We start from the raw sequence: 26,878 nt of genomic DNA on the forward strand, positions 1-26,878 counted from the left end.
AAGAACTGTGCGGTGGTCACTTAGCTTCATAGAATCCCTGCAGTGCAGAAGGAGGCGATTCGGCCCATCGTGTCTACCCTCTGAAAGCGCACCATACCGAAAGTGCAAACTGCACAAAGTCAGTCACCTGAGGTCAGAATCGAACCCGGATCCCTTGCGCTGTGAGGCAGCAGCGCCAACCACTGTGCACTTCTACCGATACTGTCATGGACAGATGCATCTGCAGCAGACAGGTTGGTGAGGATGAGGTCAAGTATGTTTTTTCTTCTTGTTGGCTCCCTCACCACCTGCTTCAGTCCCAGTCTAGCAGCTACGTCTATTAGGACCCAGCTAGTTCAGTCTGTGGAGATAGTGCCAAGCCACTCTTAGTGATCTACATTGAAGTCCCACACCCAGTGCATATTCTGCTCCTTTGCCACCCTCAATGCTTCCTCCAAGTGGTGGAGGAGTTCAACATGGAGGAGTAATGAAACCAAAGAGAAAATGCTGGAAAATCTCAGCAGGTCTGGAAGCAAAGGGGTTCTTTGCTTCCCCCTTCCCCTCCCCCCACATCTACATGGGGCAGCATGGTAGCACAAGTGGATAGCACTGTGGCTTCACAGCGCCAGGGTCCCAGGTTCGATTCCCTGCTGGGTCACTGTCTGTGCAGAGTCTGCACGTTCTCTCTGTGTCTGCCTGGGTTTCCTCCGGGTGCTCCGGTTTCCTCCCACAGTCCAAAGCCGTGCAGGTTAGGTCGATTGGCCATGATAAATTGCCCTTAGTGACCAAAAAGGTTAGGAGGGGTTGTTGGGTTACAGGGATAGGATGGAAGTGACGGCTTAAGTTGGTCGGTGCAGACTCGATGGACCGAATGGTTTAGCACAGGACTAAAGTGCTGGCTGTTAAAGCAGACCAAGACAGGCCAGCAGCACGGTTCAATTCCCGTACCAGCCTCCCTGAACAGGTGCCGGAATGTGGCGACTAGGGGCTTTTCACAGTAACTTCATTTGAAGCCTACTTGTGACAATAAGCGATTTTCATTTAATTTCTGCACTGTATGTTCTATGTTCTATATGCATCTGTCACAGTTTACCCTCTGATGTTAGTTTCTCTGCTGTTTGGCCTTTCACACCTTTTGTTCTCTCTGGGGACTGCCATTAGCACTCTTTCCACGTGGTTTCTGTGGCTATTAGCACCCCACTTCCTTGGGTTTCTATGGCGATGACTCATCTTTCATTCTCATCCCACAGTAAAAAAAAATTTCCCACTTTCCAGCATTGTCTCTTTGGTTTCAGATTCCAGCATACGCAGTAATTTGCTTTTATGGAGAAGTACTGAATCATCAGCTGATGGTGGTCTGTACGTGATAATCAGCAGGAGGTAACCTTGCCCATGTTTAACCTGAAGCCATGAGAGTTCATGGGGTCCAGAGTCGATGTTGAAGAGTCCCAGGGCAACTCCCTCCTAACTGTATACCACTGTGCTGCCACGTCTGCTGGGTCTGTCCTGCCGGTGAGACAGGACATATCGAGGAATGGTGATAGTGGTGGCTGTGAGTATGACTATATCAGCCAGTTGCTTGACTAACAAAAACAGAAACTACCGGACAGTTACCTACTGCGATTGTCTGGTATTTTCTGTTTTTGTTTCAGATTCCAGCATCCACAGTGATTTGCTTTTAACATTATGTTGCTTGACTAGCCTGTGAGACAGCTCTCTCACCTGTGGCACAAGCCACCAGATATTAGTAAGGAGGACTTTGCAGGGTCGGCAGGGCTGGGTTTGCCATTGTCATTTCCGGTGCCTGGGTCTATGCCGGGTGGTCCGTCCGGTTTCATTCCTTTTTCATATTTTTGTAGCTGCTGAGTACAATTGAGTGGCTTGCTCGGCCATTTCAGAGAGCATTAAAGAGTTAACCACATTGCTGTGGGTTTGGAATCACCAGGTCAGACCAGGTAAGGATGGCAGATTTCCTTCCCTCAAGGACATTAGTGAACTAGATGTGTTTTACGACAATTCACTCATGGTAATCATTAGACTATTCATTCCAGATTTTGTATTGAGTTAAATTCCACCGCCTGCCATGGTGGGATTTAAACCCGGGTCCCAAGACCATTACCGTGGGTCACTGGATTACTAGTCCAGTGATAATACCACTATGCCACCACCTCCCCAAATGTGTGTGTAATCAAGTGAGAGTGTGTGTGTGTGTGAGCGAGAGTATGTGTGTGTCTGTGTGAGCGAGAGTGTGTGTGTGTGAGCAAGAGCCTGTGTGTGTGAGTAAGAGTCTGTGTGTATGAGCAAGAGTCTGTGTGTATGAGCAAGAGTCTGTGTGTGTGAGCAAGAGTGTGTATGAGCGAGAGTCTGTGTGTATGAGCAAGAGTCTGTGTGTATGAGCAAGAGTGTGTATGAGCGAGAGTCTGTGTGTATGAGCAAGAGTCTGTGTGTATGAGCAAGAGTGTGTATGAGCGAGAGTCTGTGTGTATGAGCAAGAGTCTGTGTGTTTGAGTGACAGAGTGTATGTGATCAAGAGAGTGTGTGTGATCGCGAGAGTGAGTGTGAGCAAGTGTGTGTGTATGTGAGATAGCGCGTGTATGCGTGTGTGTGTGAGAGTGTGTGTCTGTGCAACAATGTGTGTATGAGCCATAGTGTGAGTGAGTGTGTGTGAGTGAAAGTATGTGTGTGAGGGTGAGCGCGAGTATGTGTTTGAGCAAGAGAGTGTGTATGAGCGAGAGATAGTACGTGTGTGACATGAGTGAGTGTGTGTGAGCGGGTGTGTCTGTGAGCGAGAGTGTGTGTGAGTGAGTGTGTGTGAGTGAGAGAGTGCATGAGTGAGAGTGTGTGTGAGCGAGAGAGTGTGTGTGAGCGAGAGAGTGCATGAGTGAGAATGTGTGTGAGCGAGAGAATGTGTGTGAGCGAGAGAGTGCATGAGTGAGAATGTGCATGTGTGAACAAGAGTATGTGTATATGAGCAAGAGACTGTGTGTGAGCGAGGGTGTGTGTGTATATGAGTGAGTGTGTGTGTGTGCGATCCAGAGGGAGTGTGCGATCAAGAGAGAGTGTATGTGAGTGAGAGTGTGTGAGTGAAAGTGTGTGTATGAGCAAGAGTGTGTATGTGCATGAGCGAGAGTGTGTCTGAGTGAGTGTGTGTGCATGAGTGAGTGTGCGTGTGTGAGAAAGAGTGTGTATATGAGCAAGAGACTCTGAGTGAGCAAGAGTGTCTGTGTATGAGTGAAAGTATGTGTGAGTGTGTGTGTGATCCAGAGGGAGTGTGCGATCAAGCGAGAGTGTGTGTGAGTGAAAGTGTGTGTGTGTGTGTATGAGCAAGAGTGTATGTGCATGAGCGAGAGTATGTGTGTGCAAATGTGTATGCGAGTGGGAGTGTGTATGAGCAACAGTGTGTGTGTAAGCGAGAGTGTGTGTGAGCGAGAGTGTCTGTGTATGAGCAAGAGTGTGTGATGCACAAAGACTTGAGTTGGGTACAACTGAGGCTTTATTGCTCTAAGATGTGTGGCCTCCCACGGAAGCTGGTGAAATGGCTGCAGCATGGAGGACACACATATTTATACTCAGGGACTACCAACGTACCTGTAGTGCAGGTTCTACCATGCATCCTCTAATAGAGGTGCAACTGTGGTTTACCACAGTGTGTGTGAGCAAGAATATGTGTGTGATCAAGAGAGTGTGTGATCAAAAGAGTGTGTGATTAAGAGAGTGTGTATGAGAGTGTGTGAGCGACAGAGTGTGTGTTTGAATGAGAGCGTGTGTGTATGAACGAGTGTGTGTGAGCAAGAGAGAGTGTGTGTGAGCAAGAGAGTGTGTGAGCAAGAGAGTGTGTGTGATCAAGAGAGTGTGTATGAGCGAGATTGTATGTGTGCTTCTTCCGATGCCGGTGCTAATGTAGTTACATTGTATAGCTTGTGTTGCCCTATTATGTATTTTCTTTTATTCCCTTTTCCTCCCATGTACTTAATGATCTGTTGAGCTGCTCGCAGAAAAATACTTTTCACTGTACCTCGGTACACGTGACAATAAACAAATCCAATCCAATGAGCGAGTGTGTGTGTGAGCGAGTGTGTGTGTGAGCGAGAGAGTGTGATCAAGAGAGTCTGTGAGTAAGTGTGTGTGGGTGAGTGTGTGTGAGTGAAAGTATGTGTATGGGTGAGCGCTAGTATGTGATTGAGCAAGAGAGTATGTGCATGAGCAAGAGATTGTGTGTGTGTGTACATGAGCGTGTGTGTGTGTGCAAGCAGAGTGTGTGAGCGAGTATGTGTGTGTGTATGAGTGAGAGTATGTATGAGCGAGAGAGTGTACGTGCATGACTGAGAGTGTGTGTGTATGTATGAGCAAGAGACTGTGTGTGTGAGCGAGTGTCTGTGTATGAGCGAGAGAGTGTGTGATCAAGAGTGTGTGTGATCAAGAGAGTGTGACCAAGACAGTGTGTGTGTGTGCAAGAGAGTGTGTGTGAGTGAGAGTGTTTGTGCATGAGCGAGTGGGTGTGTGCAAATCTACATGCGAGTGAGAGTGTGTATGAGCGACAGTGTGTGTGTTTGAGTGACAGTGTGTTTGAGCGAGAATGTGTGAGCGAGAGAGCATCTGTGAGCGCAAGAGTGTGTGTGAGCGAGTGTGTGTGTGAGCGAGTATGAGTGAGTGTGTATGTGAGCGAGAGTGTGTCTGTGAGCGAGAGAGGGTGTGTGTGCAAGAGTGTGTGTGTGGGGCAGTACGGTGGCGCAGTGATTATCATTGCTGCCTCACGGCGCCGAGGTCCCAGGTTCGATCCCAGCTCTGGGTCACTGTCCGTGTGGAGTTTGCACATTCTCCCTGTGTTTGCGTGGGTTTCGCCCCCACAAACCAAAGATGTGCAGGGTAGGTGGATTGGCCATGCTAAATTGTCCCTTAATTGGAAAATATGAATTGCGTACTCTAAATTTCTAAACAAAATAAGAGTGTGTGTGAGCGAGAGAGTGTGTCGGAGCGAGAGGGTGTGTGTAAGAGAACGTGTGTGTATGCGAGAGAGTGTATGCATGAGCAAGAGTGTGTGTGTGTGAGCGAGAGAGTGTGTCGGAGCGAGAGAGTGTGTGTTTGTATGTAAGAGGGTGTATGCGTGAGCAAGAGTGTGTGTGTGTGAGCGAGAGAGTGTGTCGGAGTGAGAGGGTGTGTGTAAGAGAATGTGTGTGTATGTGAGAGAGTGTATGCATGAGCAAGAAATTGTATGCGTGAGCAAGGATATGTGTGTGTGTGTGAGCGAGAATGTGAGTATGAGCGAGAGTATGTGTGTGTGATCCAGAGGGTGTGTGTCTGAGCGAGAGAGTGTGTGCGTGAGCGAGAGAGTGTGTGTGTGATTCAGAGGAAGTGTGTGTGTGAGCGAGAACATGTGCGTGTGATCCAGAGGGAGTGTGTGTGTGAGCGAGAGAGTGTGTATGAGCAAGAGTATGTGTGTGTGATCCAGAGGGTGTGTGTCTGAGCGAGAGAGTGTGTGCGTGAGCGAGAGAGTGTGTGTGATTCAGAGGAAGTGTGTGTGTGAGCGAGAACATGTGCGTGTGATCCAGAGGGAGTGTGTGTGTGAGCGAGAGAGTGTGTATGAGCAAGAGTATGTGTGTGTGATCCAGAGGGTGTGTGTCTGAGCGAGTGTGTGTGTGATTCAGAGGAAGTGTGTGTGTGAGCGAGAGTGTGTGTGTGAGCAAGAGTGTGTGTGTGAGCAAGAGACTGTGGGCGGGATTCTCCATCCCGCCGCGCCACATTTCTGCTTCACCCCGCTAACGGGATGCACCGTGATGCCGACTGGCCAATGGGGTTTCTCATTGTGAGGCAGCCCCACTCCGTCGGGAAACCCCCTGGCGTATGAGAGAGAGTGTGTGTGTGTGAGAGAGAGTGTGTGAGCAAGAGAGTGTGTGTGGGAGCAAGAGTGTGTGTGTGAGTGAGAGAGTGTGTGTGTGAGTGAGAGAGTGTGTGCATGAGTGAAAGTGTGTGTATGAGCAAGAGTGTGTGTGTGTGTGAGTGAGAGAGTGTGTGTGTGAGTGAGAGAGTGTGTGCGTGAGTGAAAGTGTGTGTATGAGCAAGAGTGTGTGTGTGTGCACGCATGAGCGAGAGTGTGTGTGTGCGCATGAGCGAGAGTGTGTGTGTGCATATGTGTGTGCGAGTGAGAGTGTACGAGCTATGTGTATGAGATGGTGTGTTTGAGCGAGAGTGTGTGTATTTGAGCGAGAGTTGTGTGTGAGCAAGACTGTGTCTGTGAGCAAGAGAGTGTGGGTGTGTGAATGAGAGTCTGTGTTTGTGAGCGAGAGGGTGTGTGTGTGAGCAAGAATGTGCCTGAGCCAGATGCATGTGTGTGAGCGAGAGAGCAAGGGCTGGATTCTCCGCTGTCGGGAATCTCCATTGAGCCGGCAGCCCGGCGATTTCCCAACAGCATGGGGTTGCCCACAATGGAAAGCCCTATTGGCTGGCTGGCGAGACGGAGAATCCCAGGGGCACAGATTTCTGGTGCGGCGGGACAGAGAATCCCACCCCATGTGTGTGTGAGCGAGAGAATATGAGTGTGTGTATGAGAGTCTGGCTCACTCCCAGTCTCCGGGCTTGTAGTCACTCACTGCAATACACCGGCACACTGACACAAACACACGCAGTGGGTGTGGGTGACGGTGAGTGAATAAATATCCAAAGACTGAGCGTATGCAGCAAATACACAATTTGACCCTCTCACCCTTCAATGGTCATCATTTTTTAAAGTACTCATTATTTTAAATGATCAGTTTATTGCTGTGACATGGCTCTATTTTTGCTCAGCAAATTGTTTCTTTTCTTCGGACCCCAACCTTTTATTGGGATTCAGGGGAGAGACTGTAGCTCCAGATGGAGTTTGGACTTGTGTCCACGGGAAAGGCAGTGGGACAAGTGCGCAGGACCAGGGGGGCAGTAAATGAATATGGGGAGAAAGGCAGCTGAGGAGGCAGGCGATGGTGAAGGAAATTGGGAGGATGCGAGATGGCGGGGATGTGGTCGTAACGGAGCCGGAGGAGGTGATCGGGCGTTTGAGGAGTTTCACCGGGAATTGTACAGCTCAGAGCCTCCGGTGGGGGTGAAGGTACGAGATGTTTTTTTCGATGGGCTGGAGTTTCCGAGGGTCGTGGAGACGAAGGTTCAGCGCCTGGGGGCCCCGATCGGGCTGAGGGAGGTAATGGATTGCGTGGGGTCGATGCAGATGGGGAAGGTCCCGGGTCCGGATGGGTACCCAGCCGAGTTCTACAAGAAGTGTGGGGAGCGAGAACTCCCCCCCCACCGTCCTTGTCTTAGGCTTTAATATCGCTCATTTTAAAGAAAGACAAGGACCCGGAGCAGTGTGGGATTGTACCGCCCGATCTCGCTGTTGAATGTAGATGCAATACTGTTGGCGATGGCGGTATGGATAGAGGATTGTGTGGCAGGGATGATAGGTGAGGACCAGACCGGATTTCTGAAGGGGCGGCAGCTGTCGATGAATGTCTGGAGCTACTGGATGTCATTAATTTTTAAAATATATATTTTTATTCTCCTTTTTCACATTTTCTCCCAAATTTATACCCACCAACAAAATACAGTAATCAATAACGAATGCAATGTCAATCCACATATCAACAACAACAATCCAGTCCTCCCACCAAACCCCAAACAGCATGTTAACATAAACAAATAACAAAAAGGAGTCAGGAATCACCCATAGTCACCATACAGTCCCCCAACCCCCACCCCCACCTAATGTTTGATGTTATCCAATTCTCGAAAGTGCATAATGAATAGCACCCATGAATTGTAGAACCCCTCCATCCTTCCCCTCAGTTCAAACCTAACCTTCTCAAGAGTCAAGAATTCCAGCAGGTCCACCCGCCACATGGGGGCACAAGGTGGAGAGGCTGCTCTCCATTCCAACAGGGTACGCCATCGGGCGATCAACGAGGTGAAAGCTATAACATCTGCCTCCGCACTCGTTTCCAACCCCGGCTGGTCCGACACCCCGAATATGGCCTCCCAAGGGCCCGGGTCCAGTTTCAAGGGCACCACTTTAGAGATTACCCTAAAAGCCTTCTTCCAGTAATCCTCCAGCTTTGGACAGGACCAAAACATATGAACCTCTCCTCCATACCCTCTCCCAACTCTTCCTCCCACTTCGCCTTGATCCCTTCCAGCGGTGCCTTCTCCTCTTCCAAAATAACCCCATAAACTGCCGACACTACCCCCTTCTCCAGTCCCCCTGTCATCAGCACCTCCTCCAGCAATGTGGAGGCCGGGTCTACCGGCAAGTTCTGTATCTCCTTTCTGGCAAAGTCTTGAACCTTACTGAATGTTATTACGATGCCCTCGGAGGACCGAGAAGTGGCGACGAACGCAGAGAAAGCTTTCAATCGGGTGGAGTGGGGGTACTTATTTGAGGTGCTGGGGCAGTTTGATTTTGGGCAGGGGTTCGTGGACAGGGTTTGACTGTTGTATAACTCGAATGTTTGAACTAACAGGGTCAGCTCGGAGTACTTTGGGTTGCACTGGGAGGCAAGGCAGGGCTGTCCGCTCTCCCCGCTGCTCTTTGCCCTGGCGATTGAGCCCTTGGCAATGGCGCTTAGGGTCTCGAGGCGGTGGAAGCGTATTGAGTAGAGTGGGCGGGGGCGATGGAGCACTGAGTTTGTTTGTACGCAGATGATCCCCTGCTGTATATTTCGGACCAGTCAGGAGCTTTGACAGGATCATGGGGCTTATGGGGGCGTTTGGTCTCTTTTCGCGGACAACATGGGGACAAGTGAGATATTCCCAATTAATGCCCAGCGACAGGTGAGAGGTTTGGGGAGGCTGCCATTTGGTTGGTGGGGGAGAGTTTCCATTATCCTGGGATACGAGTGGCACGGAGTTCAGCCCGGCTGTATAAATTATATTTGGCATGGATAGTGGAGGAATGAAGTTGGACATTAAGAGGTGGGATATGCTGCCATTGTCATTGACTGGTCAGGCCCAGAGGGTAAAGAAGCTTTTGCCGAAGTTTTTGTATGTGTTTCAGAACCTCCCAATCTATCTGCCCAAGTCCTCTTTTAGGAAGGTGGGCTAGGAAGGTGTTCTTGGAGAGGAATTGACTGGGGGGGGGGGGGGGGGGGGGGGGGGGCGTGGTGGTAGGGCTGCCGAACTTACAAAACTATCATCAGGCAGCAAACATTACATTGGTTAGAAAATAGGCGGTGGAGGAGCGGTTCGTGTGGGGGCGTGGAAAGGGACCTTTTGAGGGCACTATCGCTGGCGCACCTTCCGTTCTGGCCAGTCAGGTACTCCACGAGTCCAGTGGTGGTATCAGTGTTGAGGGTGTGGAACCAGTACCGGCAGCATGTTAGAATGGAATGCCTGGCCCTTGAGATGCTGATTTGCGACAATCTGGGTTTGTCCTGGCGGGGCGTGGCGGCAGTTGGGAATAGAATATATAAGGGATATTTGTTGGGCGGAGGTTTGCAGATCTGGAGGGGAGATATCAATTGCTGAAGGGGAATGGGTCCAGGTATCTGCCGGTTAGGGACGTTGTGAAGAAGGAGGTGCTTTTGTTTCTGATGCTGCCACCCCCGGCGCTAGGAGAGGGCAAGGTCTCGGATATATATGGAGAGCTGTTGAAGAGAGAGAGCCCTCCGGTGGAGGAGGTTTGGCATACGCGGGAGTACGAGCTGAGGGGGGGAGCGCTGTGTGCTGGAGTATGGAGTGAGGCTTTGCAGCAGGCTAATGCATCCTCTTCGTGTGCAAGACGAAGTCTCATCCAGTTTAAAGTGGACACAGGGCCCACATGACGGTGTCCACGATGAGTTATTTCTTTCCGGGGGTGGAGGATGGATGTGGGCGGTATGCATGGGGAGGTCGGCGAACCATGTCCATATGTTTTGGCTGTGTCCGAGGTTGCGGGGCTTTGGACAGGATTTGCAGACATAATGTTGAAGGTTTTGGGGGCAAAGGTCACTCCGAGTCTGGAGGTGGCAATGTTAGAGCGTCGGAGGATCCGGGAGTGCAGGTGGGGAGAGAGGCCGATATGTTGGCTTTTGCCTCCCTGATCGCCCGGAGATGGATTTTGTTGTGCATGCCGGGACTTGGGGCCGCCGAGAGTAGGGGTGTGGGTGAGCAATTTGGTAGAGTTCCTGTACTTAGAGAAAATTAAGTTTGCCATTAGAGGGACAGAGGTGGTGTTCACATCGAGGTGAAAGCTGTTCATCGAGTTGGAGTAGTGAGTTGTCAGCGGGGATGTGGGGGGGGGGGTGCGTTTCTTTTTCCGCCGGGTTGGGTTAAAAGTTAAAAAGGGGGAGTAGGTGCCGGAGTGGCAGCGGGTAGAGTGAGAGGAGATTGGGGGCAGATGGGGGGGGGGGGGGGGTAAGGATGTTTTGGCTGTTTGCTTTTCCCGTGGTTGGTTTCTGTGTTTTTTCTTCTTTGTTTTGTATATATTGTATATATATTTTTTTCAAAAACAAAAACATTTTATTGAGATTCATGTATAATGTTGCGCTAAACTTTATAATTTTGAAACATAGTTATTGGCCCCTTGAGTGTGAAAAATTTGCACAGTGGCCCCTCACATGAATAAATTGGGAGAGCCTGCTTTAAGATAAGGCTGCTGAAGAGAAATAGTAACTGGTGGAGTAGATCGCCACCTATTGTAAAATGTGCAAACTGCAACCACATATCTAACCAAAGATGAATTCCTGAGCCAACTGGGGTTAGAGGGATGTGTGTTTCCAGACTAGAACAGGAAGACAAAGGTAATGTTTTGAGTGGTCCTCGTGGTCAAAGTAAACTAATCTTCTTCAGCTACCAAATTTCCTTAAGTGCTTATGATTGGGTTCAGTGTGGGAATCAATATGCATATTGATTTTTGGGTTCATGGTTTCTTTAATTCCAGAATAATGTTCACAATTAAACATAGGGGCAGTCAGAGGCCATTCATCCCCTCAGTGACTGCTCCCCCATTCATGTAGATCATGGCTGATTTGTCAAATTAATTCTCCCGCCTTAGCTAGGGCTGGTTTAGCTCAGTGGGCTAAACAGCTGGTTTGTAATGTAGAACAAGGCCAGCAGCGTGGGTTCAATTCCAATACCAGCTGAGAATTCTGAATTCTCCTTTTGTGTACCCGACCGGAATGTGGTGACAAGGGGCTTTTTACACTAACTTCATTGCAGTGTTAATGTAAGCCTACTTGTGACAATAAAAGACTATTATATCCCTTGCTACCCTCGCCTACCAAAACTCTGATCGACTTTGGTCTTGAAATCTGCAAATGACCCCCAGCACCCACAACCTTACAGGGGAGTGAGTTCCAGATTTTCCCTTCTCCATCCTGTGAAAAGTGTTTCCTGCGTTTACTCCTGAAGGGTCCAGTTTAAATATTAAGTTCTCTGTATGACCACCAGTCTGTCCACTAAACCCTTTAAATGCCTTGATCTGATCCACCTTTAGTGTGAGACGTCTACATCTTGTGGGGACTGTAGAATAAACAACCATTGTTGTCTCTTCCATCTTGTGATGTGTGTGGGTGGCAGTTAGAATACAGGACTAAAACAGCCTGCTGATATATTGTGTACTCTGCAAATTGTGATTGCGTGCTTCCCAGAAAGTCAATCGCTCGGAAGACACACGGGAACAACAGCTTAGCGGGAATTTCACTGGACTAGAATACTTAAATCAAGTGCGACAACTCGGGAAATTGAATTTGGTAAACCTGCTCATTTCCAGACACCAGATTTTTTTAAAAGTATGTCAGCTGTGGGTAGCACTGTCATGTCTGAGTGATAAAGTCATGGGTTCAAGTCCCACTCCAGAGTTTAAGAACAGAGGATGCAGGAATTGGCCATTTGGCCCATCGAGCCCGCTCTGCCGTTTGATGAGGTCAGGGCTGATCTGATTCTGTGGCTTCAACACCCACCCCACATAAACCTTGACTCCCTTGTCAACGTAACATCTGTCGAACTCAACCTTTATTATGTTCAATTACCCAGCCTCCACTACTCTCCCTGGATGAGAGTTCCAAAGTCTAACCGCCCTCTGAGAGAAAAAACCCTTCTCGTCTTTGACTTAGATGGGAGACCCCTTATTTCTAAACTGTGCCCCCAGCTCAGTATTTCCCCCACAAGAGGAAACATCCTTCCAGAATCCAACCTGTTTACCCTCCCTCAGAATCTTATACAGTTCAATATGTTCACCTCTCAATCTTCTAAACTCCACTGATCTTGACTGACAAGGGCAAGCACAGTTTTGGATAATGCCAGGTTCAGTGGGGGAGGGGTTGGAGCAGGTTGGTAAGAGGTCAAAACTTAAGAGGGTGTTGCATTTTGTACTAACAGTGCAAAAGAATAAGATTGCAGATGCACATGGGTTGAGTGCAATATTAACAGGTTTATTAAATAGGTCTTCACTGTACAAAGGCTGGTACTGGGCTAAGGCAAAAGCCTGCCAAGTAGCCGATGATGTGCCACGTGTTTTCAGAAACCTGAAGGGGGAGGCAGAACAGTCACAAGTCGTGGTACACATCGGTCCCAACGACATAGGTAAGAGAAGGGACGGGGATTTAAAACAGAAATTTAGGGAGCTAGGGTGGAAGCTGAGAGCCAGGACAAACCATGTTGTCATCTCTGGTTTGTTGCCGGTGCCACGTGCTAGTGAGGTGAGTAACAGGGAGAGAGTGCAGATAAACACGTGGCTGCAGGGATGGTGCAGGAGGGAGGGTTTCAGTTAATTGGATAATTGGAGTACATTCTGGGGAAGGTGGGACCTGTACAGACAGGACGGTTTGCACCTGAACCAGAGGGGCACTAATATCCTGGGATGGAAATTTGCTACGGCTCTTCAGGGGGGTTTAAACTAATTTGTCAGGGGGATGGGAAAACGAGCTGTAGTTCAGAAGCCAGTGTTGAGAGTTGTGAGGTACTGAGGAGGTATCAAGGTCGCAGGAGTGTACCGGCAGACAGAAAGGTGGGTTGAAGTGTGTCTACTTCAATGCAAGGAGCATCCGGAATAAGGTAGGTGAACTTGGAGCATGGATTGGTACTTGGGACTACGATGTTGTGGCCATTACGGAGACATGATTAGAACAGGGACAGGAATGGTTGTTGGAAGTTACGGGGTATAGATGTTTCAGTAAGAGTAGGGAAGGTGGTAAAAGAGGTGGAGGAGTAGCATTGTTAATCAAGGATAGTTTAACGGCTGCAGAAATGCAGTTCGAAGGAGATCTGCCTACTGAGGTAATATGGGCTGAAGTTAGAAATAGGAAAGGAGCAGTCACATTGTTAGGAGTTTTCTATAGGCCCCCAAATAGTAATAGAGATGTGGAGGAAGAAATTGCAAAACAGATTATGGATAGCTGTGGAGGTCACAGGGGAGTTGTTATGGGTGACTTTAACTTTCCAAATATTGATTGGAACCTCTATAGGTCAAACAGTTCGGATGGGGCAGTTTTAGTACAGTGTGTGCAGGAGGGTTACCTGACACAATATGTGGATAGACCGACAAGAAGGGGGGCCACATTGGACTTGATACTGGGTAATGAACCGGGCCAAGTGTTAGATTTGTTCGTGGGAGAGCACTTTGGAGATAGTGACCACAATTTGGTGTCTTTCACTATTGCAATGGAGAGGGATAGGGCCATACGGCAGGGCAAGGTTTATAATTGGGGGAGTGGTAATTATGATGCGATTAGGCAAGAATTAGGGAGCATAAGATGGGAAGAGAAACTGTCAGGGAAAGGCACAAATGAAAAGTGGAGCTTGTTCAAGGAACAAATACTGCGTGTCCTTGATAGGTATGTCCATGTCAGGCAGGGAGGAAATGGCTGTGTGAGGGAACCATGGTTCACAAAAGAGGTTGAATGTCTGTCAAGAGGAAAAAGGAAGAGTATGTAAGGATGAGAAAACAAGGTTCAGTTGGGTCGCTTGAGGGTTACAAGGTAGCAAGGAATGAGCTAAAAAAAAAGGGCTTAGGAGAGCTAGGAGGGGGCATGAGACGTCCTTGGCAGGTCAGATCAAGGAAAGCCCCAAGGAGTTTTACTCTTTTATGTGAGAAATAAAAGAATGACCAGGGTGAGGGTAGGGCCGGTCAAGGACAGTAGTAGGAACTTGTGCATGGAGTCAGAAGAAATAGGAGAGGCGTTGAATGAATACTTTTCTTCAGTATTCACCAAGGAGAGGGGCCATGTTTTTGAAGATGAGAGTGTGGTACAGGCGGGTAGGCTGGAGGAGGTAGATGTTCTGAGGAAGGATGTATTAGCAATTTTGAAAAACCTGAGGGTCGACAAGTCCCCTGGGCCAGATGGAATATATCCAAGGATTCTTTGGGAGGCAAGGGATGAGATTGCAGAGCCTTTGGCTTTGATCTTTGGGTCTTCACTGTCCACAGGGATAGTGCCAGAGGACTGGAGAGTGACAAATGTTGTTCCTCTGTTCAAGAAAGGGAATAGGAATGACCCTGGTAATTATAGGCCAGTTAGTCTTACTTCGGTGGTCGGTAAGTTAATGGAAAAGGTCCTGAAGGATAGGATTTATGACCATTTGGAAAGATGCAGTTTAATCCGGGATAGTCAACACGGATTCATGAAGGGTAAGTCTTGCCTCACAAATTTGATTGAATTCTTTGAGGAGGTAACCAAGTGTATATGAAGGTAGAGCAGTTGATGTCGTATACATGGATTTTAGTAAGGCGTTTGATAATGTTCCCCATGGTCGGCTTATGAAGAAAGTAAGGAGGTGTGGGATAGAGGGAAATGTTGCCAATTGGATAAGTAACTGGCTATCACAAAGAAGACAGAGGGTGGTGGTGGATGGAACATTTTCAGACTGGAGACCAGTTACCAGCGGTGTACCACAGGGATCAGTGCTGGGTTCTCTGCTATTTGTGATTCTTATCAATGACTTGGAGGAGGGGGCTGAAGGGTGGGTCAGTAAATTTGCTGATGACACCAAGATTGGTGGAGTAGTGGATAAGGTGGAGGGCTGTTGTAGGCTGCAAAGAGACATTGATAGGATGCAGAGCTGAGCCGAAAAATGGCAGATGGAGTTTAACCCTGATAAGTGCGAGGTGATTCATTTTGGTAGAAAAAAATTTGAATGCGGATTACAGGGTTAACGGCAGGGTTCTGAGGAATGTGGAGGAACAGAGAGATCTTGGGGTTCATGTCCATAGATCTCTGAAGGTTGCCACTCAAGTAGATAGAGCCGTGAAGAAGGCTTGTAGTGTGTTAGCGTTTATTAACAGGGGGCTTGAGTTTAAGAGCCGCGGGGTTATGCTGCAACTACAGATGACCCTGGTGAGACTACATTTGGAGTATTGTGTGCATTTCTGGTCACCTCACTATAGGAAGGATGTGGAAGCATTGGAAAGGATGCAAAGGAGATTTCCCAAGATGCTGCCTGGTTTGCAGGATAGGTCTTATGAGGAAAGGTTGAGGGAGCTGGGGCTTTTCTCTTTGGAGCGGAGGAGGATGAGAGCCGACTTAATAGAGGTTTATAAGATGATGAGGGGGATAGATAGAGTGGACGTTCAGAGAATATTTCCTCGGGTGGATGTAGTTGTTACAAGGGGGCATAACTATAAGATTCAGACTGGGAGATATAGGAGGAATGTCTGAGGTAGGTTCTTTACTCAGAGAGTGCTGCTTGCTGTGATAGTGGAGTCAGACATTTTAGGAACTTTCAAGCGGTTATTGGATAGGCACATGGAGCACACCAGAATGACAGGGAGTGGGATAGCTTGATCTTGGTTTCGGACAATGCTCGGCACAACATCAAGGGCCGAATAGCCTGTTCTGTGCTGTACTGTTCTATGCTCTATGTTCTATGATGTTATGCATGTCTTGTGACAAGAGACATTGCACACAACCACACTAGCTCATATATATAACAGAAGGCCAGCCATGAGTGCAAGTGAATACTTGAATCTCGAAGTCACAAAGCCATAGTGAGGGTTTCAGCAGCAGATAAGCTGAGACAGGGGCAGTGTTGAGCGATGTTACAGAAGTGGAGATATAGTGATGGCGGGAATATGTGGCCGAAGCTTATCTCGGGGTCAAATCTGACACCAAGTTTGCACACAGTCGGGGTCAGCCTCCGACGGTTTCCAGGAAACTAGGGAATGGAGTCTGTGACGGCATCCTCCTTCTTGGCAATATTTAATTGGAGTGAGTTCCTGCTCATCTAGTGCGGGCTGTCAGACAAGCAAACTGACAATTTTGAGACAGTGCAAGGATTGAGAGAGAGGTGACGGCAATGGGTGTCGTCAGTGTGCATGTGTCACCCGCGGGAAGCATGTAGGCGAAAAATAGCAGGGGGCTAAGGATAGATCTTTGGGAGGCCAGATGTGCGGAGCAGGAAAATAAACTAATCAAGTGATGCTCTGTGATTAGATAGATAAGGAACGAACCTGGCAAGTCCAGTATTAGTATCAGTATCTTATATTTGCCTGTGGAATCACACAGTGCATAAACTGGTTGCCATGTTTCCTATTTTATAATGGTGACTACATTTCAAAACTACTTCATTGGCTGTAAAATACTTTGGGACGTCAGGAAAGGTTCTATCGAGAAAATAAGCTTGTTCCTTGTTCAACTCTTTGCTAATTCTTTCAGTGAAGGGAACCTTCTGTTCCTATAGTCCTATAGGTCTGAACTACATGTGACTCCAGTCCCTCTCGACATAATTGACGCTTACTGTCCTCAGTTGTAAGAGACAATGTTGAAAGCCCTCTCAAGACTGTTAGGGTGGACAATATTTTATAGTAATTGTCAGGGTTGGCAAGTTCTGAGGAGAAATGATCAGTGAACCTGCGGGCAGATGTTGACAGATTGAATTTTCACAGTTATTCTGAAGATCTAAAATGAATGTTTTACTCTGCTTGCACCGACAGGTAGCTCAGCCCCAGCAGTTTATGCCATACCAGCCAACAGGCCTGGATTCCCAAACTACTTCATCTCTGCTCCCTCGCCTTACCGCACTCATGCCTGGACACCGTATGTGGGAGATGGAGAAGCACAGGCCCAGTGGGCAGAGAACGTATGTATGCTGAACTTTTATGAATCACTGCTTCGCCTTGGCTGGAGTATTCTGTTCAATTCTGGGTGCCACCCTTCAGGAAGGATGTTAAGGCCGTGGAGAGGGCATAGGGCGATTAACTAGAACGGGAACAGTTATGTGGTCAGACTGGTGAAACTGGGGTTGTCCCTCTTACAGAGAAGGTTAAGGGGAGATTTATTGGAGGTGTTCAAAAGCATGGATCGTTTTCATAGAGTAAATAGGGAGAAAGGAATAGGATCAGAGTCTGAGCAGGAATGGTGATGAAAGAGAGAGTGCAAAGGTTGAACGTACAGCTGTACGCTACTGATGAACCAGGTAGTGCTTTAGCTAAAACCCTTGTCACTGCCTTTGCAACTACTAGATGTGATTAGCAGAGAAATTATCTTAAACTTGTATAGAACCTAACAGGGTGGGGCAATGGTTAGCACTGCTGCCTCACGGTGTCGAGGTCCCAGGTTTCGATCCCGGCTCTGGATCACTGTCCGTGTGGAGTTTGCACATTCTCCCCGTGTTTGCGTGGGTTTCACCCCCACAACCCAAAGATGTGCAGGGTAGGTGGATTGGCCACGCTAAATTGCCCTTTAATTGGAAAAAAATTAATTGGCTACTCTAAATTTATTTTTAAAAACTGGTATAGAAACCTTAGTTAGACCGCATTTGGAGCATTGTGAAGAGTTTTGGTCCCTGCGGATAGAGGGGCACTGGAGACGGTACAGAAAAGATTTATAAGCCTGATACTAAAACTGAGATGTTCTAACTATCAGGAAAGATTGAACAGACTAACCAAGGAGCTGGTTTAGCACAGTGTGCTAAATAGCTGGTTTATTATGCAGAACAAGGCAGCAGTGCGGGTTCAATTCCCGTACCAGCCTCCCTGAACAGGCGCCGGAATGCGGCTTTTCACAGTAACTTCATTAAAGCCTACTTTTGACAATAAGCAGTTATTATTATTAAGACTGAAGGGTGACCAGATAGTGATTTTCATGATTGTGAAGGGGTTTGATCGGGCAGATATAGAAAAAATGTTTCTACTTGTGGAGGATACCAGAACTAGGGACCTTCGATCTAATACATACACTAGGGACTTAAGGAGAAACTTCTTTACCCAAAGAGTGGTGAGAATTTGGAACTAGTGAAGTGAATAGTATAGATGCATTTAAGGGGAAGCTGGATAAAGACATAAGAAAGAAAGGAATCAAAGGATAATTTGATGGGGTGAGATAGATCCTCTTGTGGAACCTAAACACCACTGAGACCCGTTGAGATGAATGGTCTGTTTATATTATATTATATTATGTTATGTTGTGTTATGTTATATTATATTATGTTATGTTATGTTGTATTATATTATGCCAATTTTTGTGCTGTACATGCTTGGTGATTTTCAGCATCTTCTCCTGCTGCTCCGTGGACAGTATGTTTCAGGTTTAAAATGCATTAGGCACCCTGCAGTGATTGCTTAATGTTTGAATTCCATTCAGTGGGCCCCCAAGTCCTGGCTCCACAGCATGAGCAGAACTTGTTCCTGCACACGGTGATGCAGCTGCTCTGCCTTCCCTCTGCTCCCTGCCCCAGGTCACCATACTTAAGAACAGAAGAACGAGGAGCAGGAATCAGCCACCTGACCTCTCGTGCCTGCTCCACCATTCAGTAAGATCATGGCTGATCTTTTTGTGGACTCAGCTCCACTTACCCACCTGCTCACCATAACCCTTAATTCCTTTATTTTTCAAAAATCTGTCTGCCTTTATCTTCAAAACATTCAATGAGGTAGCCTCAACTGCTTCACTGAGCAGGGAATTCCACAATCCTTTGGGTGAAGATGTTCCTCCTCATCTCAGACCGAAATTTGCTCCCCCTTATTTTGAGTCTGTGCCCCCTAGTTCTAGTTTCAGCCGCCAGTGGAAACAACCTCCCTGCTTCTATGTAATCTATTCCCTTCATAATTGTATATGTTTCTATAAGATCCCCCCTCATTCTTCTAAATTCCAATGAGTATAGTCCCAGCCAACTCAGTCTCTCCTCATAAGCCAATCCTCTCAACTCCGGAATCAACCTAGTGAACCTCGTCTGCACCCCCTCCGGTACCAGTGTACCCTTTCTCAAGTAAGGAGACCAAAACTGTACACAGTACTCCAGATGTGGCCTCACCAGGACCCTATACAGCTGCAACATAACCTCCCTGTTTTTAAACTCAATCCCTCTAACAATGAAAGACAAAATTCCATTTGTCTTCTTAATTACTTGATGCACCTGCAAACCAACTTTTTGCGATTCATGTACAAGGACACCCAGGTCCCTCTGCACAGCAGCATGCTGCAATTTTTTGCCATTTAAATAATAGTCCATTTGCTGTTTTTCCTACCAAAATGGATGATCTCACATTTACCAACATTGTACTCCATCTGCCAGACCATTGCCCATTCACTTAAACTATATGCATACCTCTGCAGACTTTCAGTGTCCTCTGTACACTTTGCTCTACCACTCATCTTAGTGTCATCTGCAAATTTTGACACATTACACTTGGTCCCCAACTCCAAATCATTTATGTAAATTGTAAATAATTGCGGTCCCAACACTGATCCCTGAGGCACACCACCAGCCACTGATTGCCAACCAGAAAAACACCCATTTATCCCCACTCTTTGCTTTCTGTCAGTTAATCAATCCTCTATCCATGCTAATACTATATCCGTAACACCTTCACCCTTATCTTATGCAGCAGCCTTTTGTGCGGTACCTTGAGAGAAGCCCGGAAGAGATTCAACATTGATTTTGGACACCTCCAATCCCAGGACACCCAAGTTTTAACCCATCCCGCAGAACAGAAGTTGATGTTTAGGCTCCTTTTAATTGGTTTGATAGTGTGATGTTTGACATTTGTTCCTGTATCTTAAACAAAAAAAAAGAAATGGGATTGGGGTAGGCCAGATGGCTCCTAAAGCCTGTTCTGTCATTCAGCAAGGTCGTGGCTGATCCCCTACCTCAACTCCCCTTCTCTGTTCTATCTCCATATCCCTTGATTCTGTTAGCGACCAGAAATCTTATTAATCTCAGTTTTGAATATGCTCATTGACTGAGCATTCACAGCTCGCTGTGAAAAAAAAGTGAAAGATTCGCAGCCTTATGAGTGAATAAATTTCTTCTACCTTCAGTCCTAAATGGCTGGCTTCTTAATACGACTCCTAATTCCAGACTATCCAGCCAAGGGAAACAGCTTCTCAGCATTTACCCCCTCAAGCCCTTTAAGAATTACATGCATTTGAAATGAAATCGCCACTTATTCTTCTAAACCTGAGAGAATATGGGCCCTTTCTACTCAGCCTCTCCTCATAGGGCAACCCTCTCATCCCAGGAATCATACTGCACTCACGGCGAGATAATTACATAATTATTCCTGCCTAACCGCGCAGAACTAAAATTAAGATGTGTTGCTTTTGGTCCAAAATTGGTATTTGAGTAACCAACTCCATTGCTCTTCAGGTAACTCTCCCTGGTTACGTTGAGGCCTTTTCACACGCTCGGTATGCACAGAATGCCCCCCATCAGCAGTACAGTCAGACGCAGCCTTCAAATCCACCTCGGTGTATTGAGCAAGCACAGACTCCATCCACCGCAGCCTCTCAGCAGAGCTTGACTGAGAATGAGTCCTCCGAAACCTCCTACAACAACATCTCGACCGCAGCTTTGGTCAAGGCCATCAGAGAGGAGGTTGCAAAGCTGGCCAAGAAACAGACGGGCATGTTTGAATTCCAGGTTTAGCAGCACTCTGCGGTGTATCCCTAAGGAGAGTCTTTACAAAACATCTTCCCACAGGAGCCAAAGCAGTGATGGAAATTTGGATTACAAATAGTATTCAGCTTGGCCAATGCATAGGTTGTTAGTCTTGAGACAAACAAAAAAATAATTCCTTTGCAGATTCGGACCATTGTCTCAAGCTATGAAAAGCCAATCCATCAAATCATTAGGCTGCTTCACCAACAGAATATGTCAGAAAACCCGCCAGCATACATTGTGTTTCATCCCAGTAATGTCATTTGGTGTATAATGTTTAGCACAAGACCACTACATTTATCAAGACGGGAGGACTTTGATTGACCCCTGTGTATTACCCACAAGGTGGTCAATACATATATCGTAAACAGATGTGCAAAAAATAAATAACTTCACAAAGAGAAAAGCTACAACAAATGAGGAAACTCAGATGCAAATTAAACTCTACATTGCTCCCCCGCCATTGCCCCCCCCCCCCCAAAGAAACTCCTATGTCATGTGGAAAAGAACGCAGAACTGACAGAATCTTAGTGACTTATTGTGACCAGTGATTTTGTGACGATCCACTTGAAAACCTAGCGGTCACTGGTTCCAATCTTGGATCAGGATGGTCTCTGTTGGACTCAGCAATTGGACAAGGATACAATCCCTCCCTTTATCTAAACCTAGGAACATCCTGACAGTCAATACGCTCTTCATTGAAGAACCGCTCGTCAATCCATGATGCTCAGTCCAGTCATTAACCTTGACACTGAAGATTCAAACAGTTCCCTACTGTCAAACAAATCTATAATTTCCCACTGACGATGGCTCGATATGAAGATGTATGCTGAGCTGATCAACGCGACTTAGTGTGGGATGTGTGCTCCTCCTCCTCCTCCTCTCCCCCCCCCCCCCCCCCATACAGCTTTGGAAAACGTTTGTCTTTAATGACAGAATCATCACTCATATCTCTGAAATCGCAGATGTTTCTCTTCCACAAATGATTACCCGCCAACCAAACAGGCCCTGACATTGCACTGAGGCTTAATCCCCTTTGTTAAAACAATGGAGTGGAATTTCTGATTTCTTCTGTCTTATTGTTGGGTGTCCCATGGTGTTGTTAAACTGCCATGAGGAATATCCGATACTTAGAAAGTAGACTTAGGTAAGGGTATTAGGTTTTATGGAACCATGGCGAGGAGATAGAGTTAAGATACTGATCCTACATGGTCTGAGTAAATTCTGGAATAGGCTTCAAGGGCTGAGTGGCCTCCTCCGGTTCTTGTGCCGCAAAAGGGTTCTGACAGTACTGACAGTATGAACTACAAGAATGAACTTAGAGCATTTAAATGAATAGAAATCAAAAGATTGAACTGAAGCCTACAAATTCTCACCCTGCTAAGTTGTACTGAATGTGTTTTGTATGGAAAGACTCTACTGGGTGAATATCATCAGTTTACGTCCCCAGTGAAGAGGCACACCAGCAGGGAGTGCAGGGTCAAAGGAGATCTCTGACCTGTGCATCCCGTGGGGAATGGGTTCTACTGTGGTGGACATGATTGAGGGCAGGAAGCTGTGTGGAAGGGTCAAGGAATAGCTCAAGGAATGTGCTATGGCACACGGTACAGGGCATGCTCAGTAACCAGTCCTGGCAACAACCTTCTTATGGCGAATGGATTCAGACATCTTGGGGGCAATGCTAAACTCACTCAGATCACAGTAGTGGGTATAATGGTGCAGGATTTAAAACCAGCATTGTGCCCAAACCGACAGTCTCCCGAGGAGTCCGTCAAGTTAAAATTGCAATCTCTCGCCCTACACCCAGCCACTGAAACATGTGAGGCTGGACAAGTGAGGGGGAGTGGGTTCTCGTTTGATGCATTTTGTTTGATATGAAAGAGCCACTATTGATGTTGGGAGTATTGCACTGCATCCCAACATCATTCACTGTTGTTGAGAATGAACAATGAGTGGCATCAGGCAAACCACACTGGGCTGTTGGATGAAGATCGAGTCTTTTGGTCATTGCAGTAAAGTGATGCATTCAGTACAACTTATCAACAATTTCCTCTCCTAGACTTTTGTACAGAGGTTTGCACAGCATCGACATAAACAAATAACATAAAACTCAAAGGTGATCATCGTCTATTCATATACTCTCACTCGGCCATGTCCTGAATCTTGAAGATTATCGCTTGGTTTATACAAGTTATGTGTCAGAACTCAGTACGATCCAGTACACTTGTCTCTGTGCCATTGTATTTTAATTTTTACTTGGATTTAAATAATGTGAACTGTACAGCAAGTGCTAATTGCACAAGAAGTGATTGTGTAAATGTGCCAGTCAGTACAAAGGAGTTAAATGGTTACCCTCATGGGACAAACTAGTTTCCATTATTCAGTAAATATCACTTTCTCCACTTACCCTTTAACGCTTGACATTCTCTGGTAATTGTGGACGCTCGGTATTTTTGGAGTCGATTTTTTCCCCCCTCTCTTTCAGGAACTGCATGAGTGAGCAACTGTTTGTCAAAATTCAAGAAAGCAACACCTTCAGTTTCATTACTCCCGAGGTTTGACGTGTGTACCTGCACCCTGGGCATCAATTTGAAGGGTAATTGGAAATGAAAACCTCCCTCTGCATTGTTTCTGTATGAAGTTGACAGAAAATGCATTACTTGTATCTCATATGAAACATTGTGGTGCCAAAACTGCTTCCTGCTAATGGAATTAAGGCTTTAAAAAATATATATGTATGTATAATTGAAAACAATGATCAATGCTGAGGTTTTTAAATCACATCTGTAAAGGGACCAGTTTGTTCATTGGCCCATGCTTTCTATTTCTCCCTGTATTTTAAAGAGTGAAAGAGTCACAGTCAATGCTTTTATTATGAATGGTTATTAGGTGTCAACTGTGGATCGGTTGTCAGCATTTTCCGCTGAGTAAAAAAGATGTGGGTACAGCCTCCACTCCAGAGACTCGGAACACATGATCCAGACTGACACCATCGGTGCAGTACTGAGGAGGGAGTTGCACTGTCGGCAGTACCATCTTTCCAATGAGACATGAAACCAAGGTCTCACCTGTCAGCCCCCCCCCCCCCCCCCCCCCCCCGCCCGCCCCCTCCCTCTCCCCCACCCCAGGTGAGTGTGGAAGATCCCACTGCACTATTTTGGTAAAGAGTCTGGTGTCCTGACCAATATGTATTCTGCACTGGTCAGTATCATGTTGCTGCTTGTGGGAATTGCTGTGCATGGAATGACTGCTGTGTTTCCCATATTACAACAGTGACTACACTTCAGAAGTGCTTCATTAGCTGAAAAGTGCTTTGGGACATCTTGCAGTTGTGAAATGCTCTACATAAATACAGGTCTTTCCTCTATTGGTGATGATTACATGTCAAATAAAATCAAGTATTGAGTTATTTGACTTGCCAGCAAAGTATAGCTATAATCTAGCAATGCCTGTTTACAATATTAGCAATTAAACACGCAACCGATTCATGCGGAATTTTGCAGTAAGGTAGCGTAAAACGGACATTGCCCGTGGTTCAAAGCACTATGCTGGAACAGCAGGAAGAGCATTGGAATATCAATGCAGTAAGCATTCACCCATCAGAGTCATCCATGGATCTGTCCTGGCTGGTATGCGGAGATCAGTTCATCAGAAACTGGGAAAGATAGCTTTTCCTTAAATTGTTGATGTTGCCCCTTTTGTGAACTTTGAAATGCAGTGAAAACGTCAACACAAAGGGAAATCCAATTGCTCCATTCTGAGTTTGTGAAGCTGACAAAAAGATCACACGGACATTGGAATTATTGGAAGGAAATTCAATTTTGATGCTAAAAGATGCGTACAATTGGTGTGACTTAGGAGAATGCACACTCTGATCTTTTGGACATTTCCCTAACGTCTTATTCTTAGCATTGGGCTGGATCTTGTCAGAGGCGTCTCACCATGTGTCCCAATAGTTCAAGTTTACCCTTCATCCATCAATTTGAAAATATTTCCTGCATAAAGGTAGCCGGGAGTGGAGCAGAGCAGAATAAAGGAGCTGGGTGGAGAGCAGAATAAAGGAGTCAGGAGAGCAACAGAATAAAAGAGGCCAGGGTCAGAGCAGAGCATCATCTGCTCACACGTGATCAGTTTGTGTTCTGCAAGGGCCACTCAGCTCCTGACCTCATTACAGCCTTGGTTGAAACATGGACAAAAGAGCTGAATTCTGGAGGTGAGAGTGACTGTGCTTGCCATCAAGGCATCATTTGACCATGTGTGACATCAAGGAGCCCTAGCAAAACTGGAGTCAATGGGAATCAGGGAAAACTCTCTGCTGGTTGGAGTCAGACCTGACATAGAGGAAATTGGTTGTGGTTCGAGGGCGATCATCTCAGCTGCTGGATATCACTGCAGGAGTTCGTCAAGGTAGTGTCCTAGGCCCAGCTATCTTCAGCTGCTTCATCAATGACCTTCCTTCAACTTAAGGTCAGAAGTGGGGATGTTCGCAGATGTTTGCACGATGATTCTGCACCATTTGTGACTCCTCAGATACTGAAGTAGTCCATGTCCAAATGCAGCAAGACCTGGGCAATATACAGGCTTGGACTGACCAGTGGCAAGTAACATTCACGCCACTCAAGTGCCAGACAATGATAATCTCCAACAAGAGCGAACCTAACGATCGACCCTTGACGTTCAAAGGCCTTACCATCACTTAATTCCCCATCATCAACATCCTGGGGTTACTATTGATCAGAAACTGAACTGGACTAGCCATTTAATACTGAACTCCGAATCCTGCAGGGAGTAACTCATCTCCTGAACCCCTCCCCAAAGTCTGTCCACTGTTTACAAGGCACAAGTCAGGAATGTAATGGAAAACTCCCCACTTGCCTGGATGAGTGCAGCTCCAAGAACAGTCATGAAGCTTTACGCCATCGAAGACAAAACAGCCTGCTTGATTGGCACCCCTTCCACAAACATTCTATGCCATTGATGCACAGAGGCAGCCGTGTGTACCATCTACACGATTTGTGGCAGGAACTCACCAAGGTTCCTTAGGCAGCACCTTCCAAACCCAAGACAACTACCATCTCAGAAGGACGAGAGCAGCAAAAACATGGGGACATCACCACCTGGGCGTTCCCCTCCAAGCCACATATCATCCTGACTTGGAAATATATCTGCATTCCTTCACAATCACTTGGCATAATCCTGGAACTCCCTAACAGCATGGTGCGCGCACCTACACCTCGGGGACTGCAGTGGTATAGGAAGGCAGTTCACCACCACCGTCTCAATGCCAATCAAAGATGTGCAAATAAATGCAGGCCTAGCCAGCGATACCCACAACCCGTAAATTGATAAAAGAAATAAAGGAGGCCAAGAGTCAAGCTAAGCTGGCAGTGATTGGTGTTCAGACTATAATTCTGGACTGAATGTGAGGACTGAAACTGAGGAAGTGTTCTCACAGGACGAGGAGTCGCACTGGGTGAGTATACTGGTAACATTTTAATTAAAATTAAATCAATCAATTGTAAAGAACAAATTGATCAATTAATTACTATAAAAATTAAAGTCAATTTGATAATTCCAATTAGTGTCCAATTAATCAAATCTCGGAATAAAGATAAAATTGAATAGAAAGGTTCAAACCGTCAAATAAAATATTTAAGTTAATTCTCTGTGAAATAAAGTGATGGCAGCATAAGGGAAGCTACAGTTTGGTGAGTGGCCGGTGAGTCTTTATTTATTTACTTCTTACTATAATTTCTGTTACGTCAGTTAAAAATCTAATAAATAGAGACATAGCACGGCATCTCACTTCTGTGGAGTGCACCTCCTGTTCCATGTGGGAACTCCTGGACACTGCCCGTGTCATGGAAAACTACATATGCGGGAAGTGTCATAAGCTCAGCAGGTTCAGTTCCAAGTTCCGGAGCTTGAGCAGCAGCTGGTGTCACTGTGATGCACCCATGGGGTTAATAATTTAATAGATAGCACATTTTGGATGTGTTCACCCCACAGTTTAAGGATCTTCAGGCAGAGAGGAAATTCATGACCAGGAAGACCAGGCAGATAGTGCAGGCGTTCTCTGAGTGCCGCT

General features: G+C 46.6%; 1 protein-coding gene across 1 annotated transcript in view; it reads left to right on the forward strand.

The window, feature by feature from the left end:
- kiaa1549la (KIAA1549-like a) overlaps positions 1-23,859 on the forward strand; it is a 335,236-nt gene extending 311,377 nt beyond the window's left edge. The window contains exons 20-21 of the mRNA XM_038807890.1: positions 16,847-16,992; positions 20,500-23,859. Of these exons, the coding sequence (XP_038663818.1) occupies positions 16,847-16,992; positions 20,500-20,778 (425 nt within the window). The 3' untranslated portion in view covers positions 20,779-23,859. The remainder of the gene's footprint in view (positions 1-16,846; positions 16,993-20,499) is intronic.
- The last annotated feature ends 3,019 nt before the right edge of the window (positions 23,860-26,878 follow it).

The sequence above is a fragment of the Scyliorhinus canicula genome, chromosome 9, assembly GCF_902713615.1.
Source record: "Scyliorhinus canicula chromosome 9, sScyCan1.1, whole genome shotgun sequence".
In the NCBI taxonomy this organism is placed as follows: Eukaryota; Metazoa; Chordata; class Chondrichthyes; order Carcharhiniformes; family Scyliorhinidae; genus Scyliorhinus; species Scyliorhinus canicula.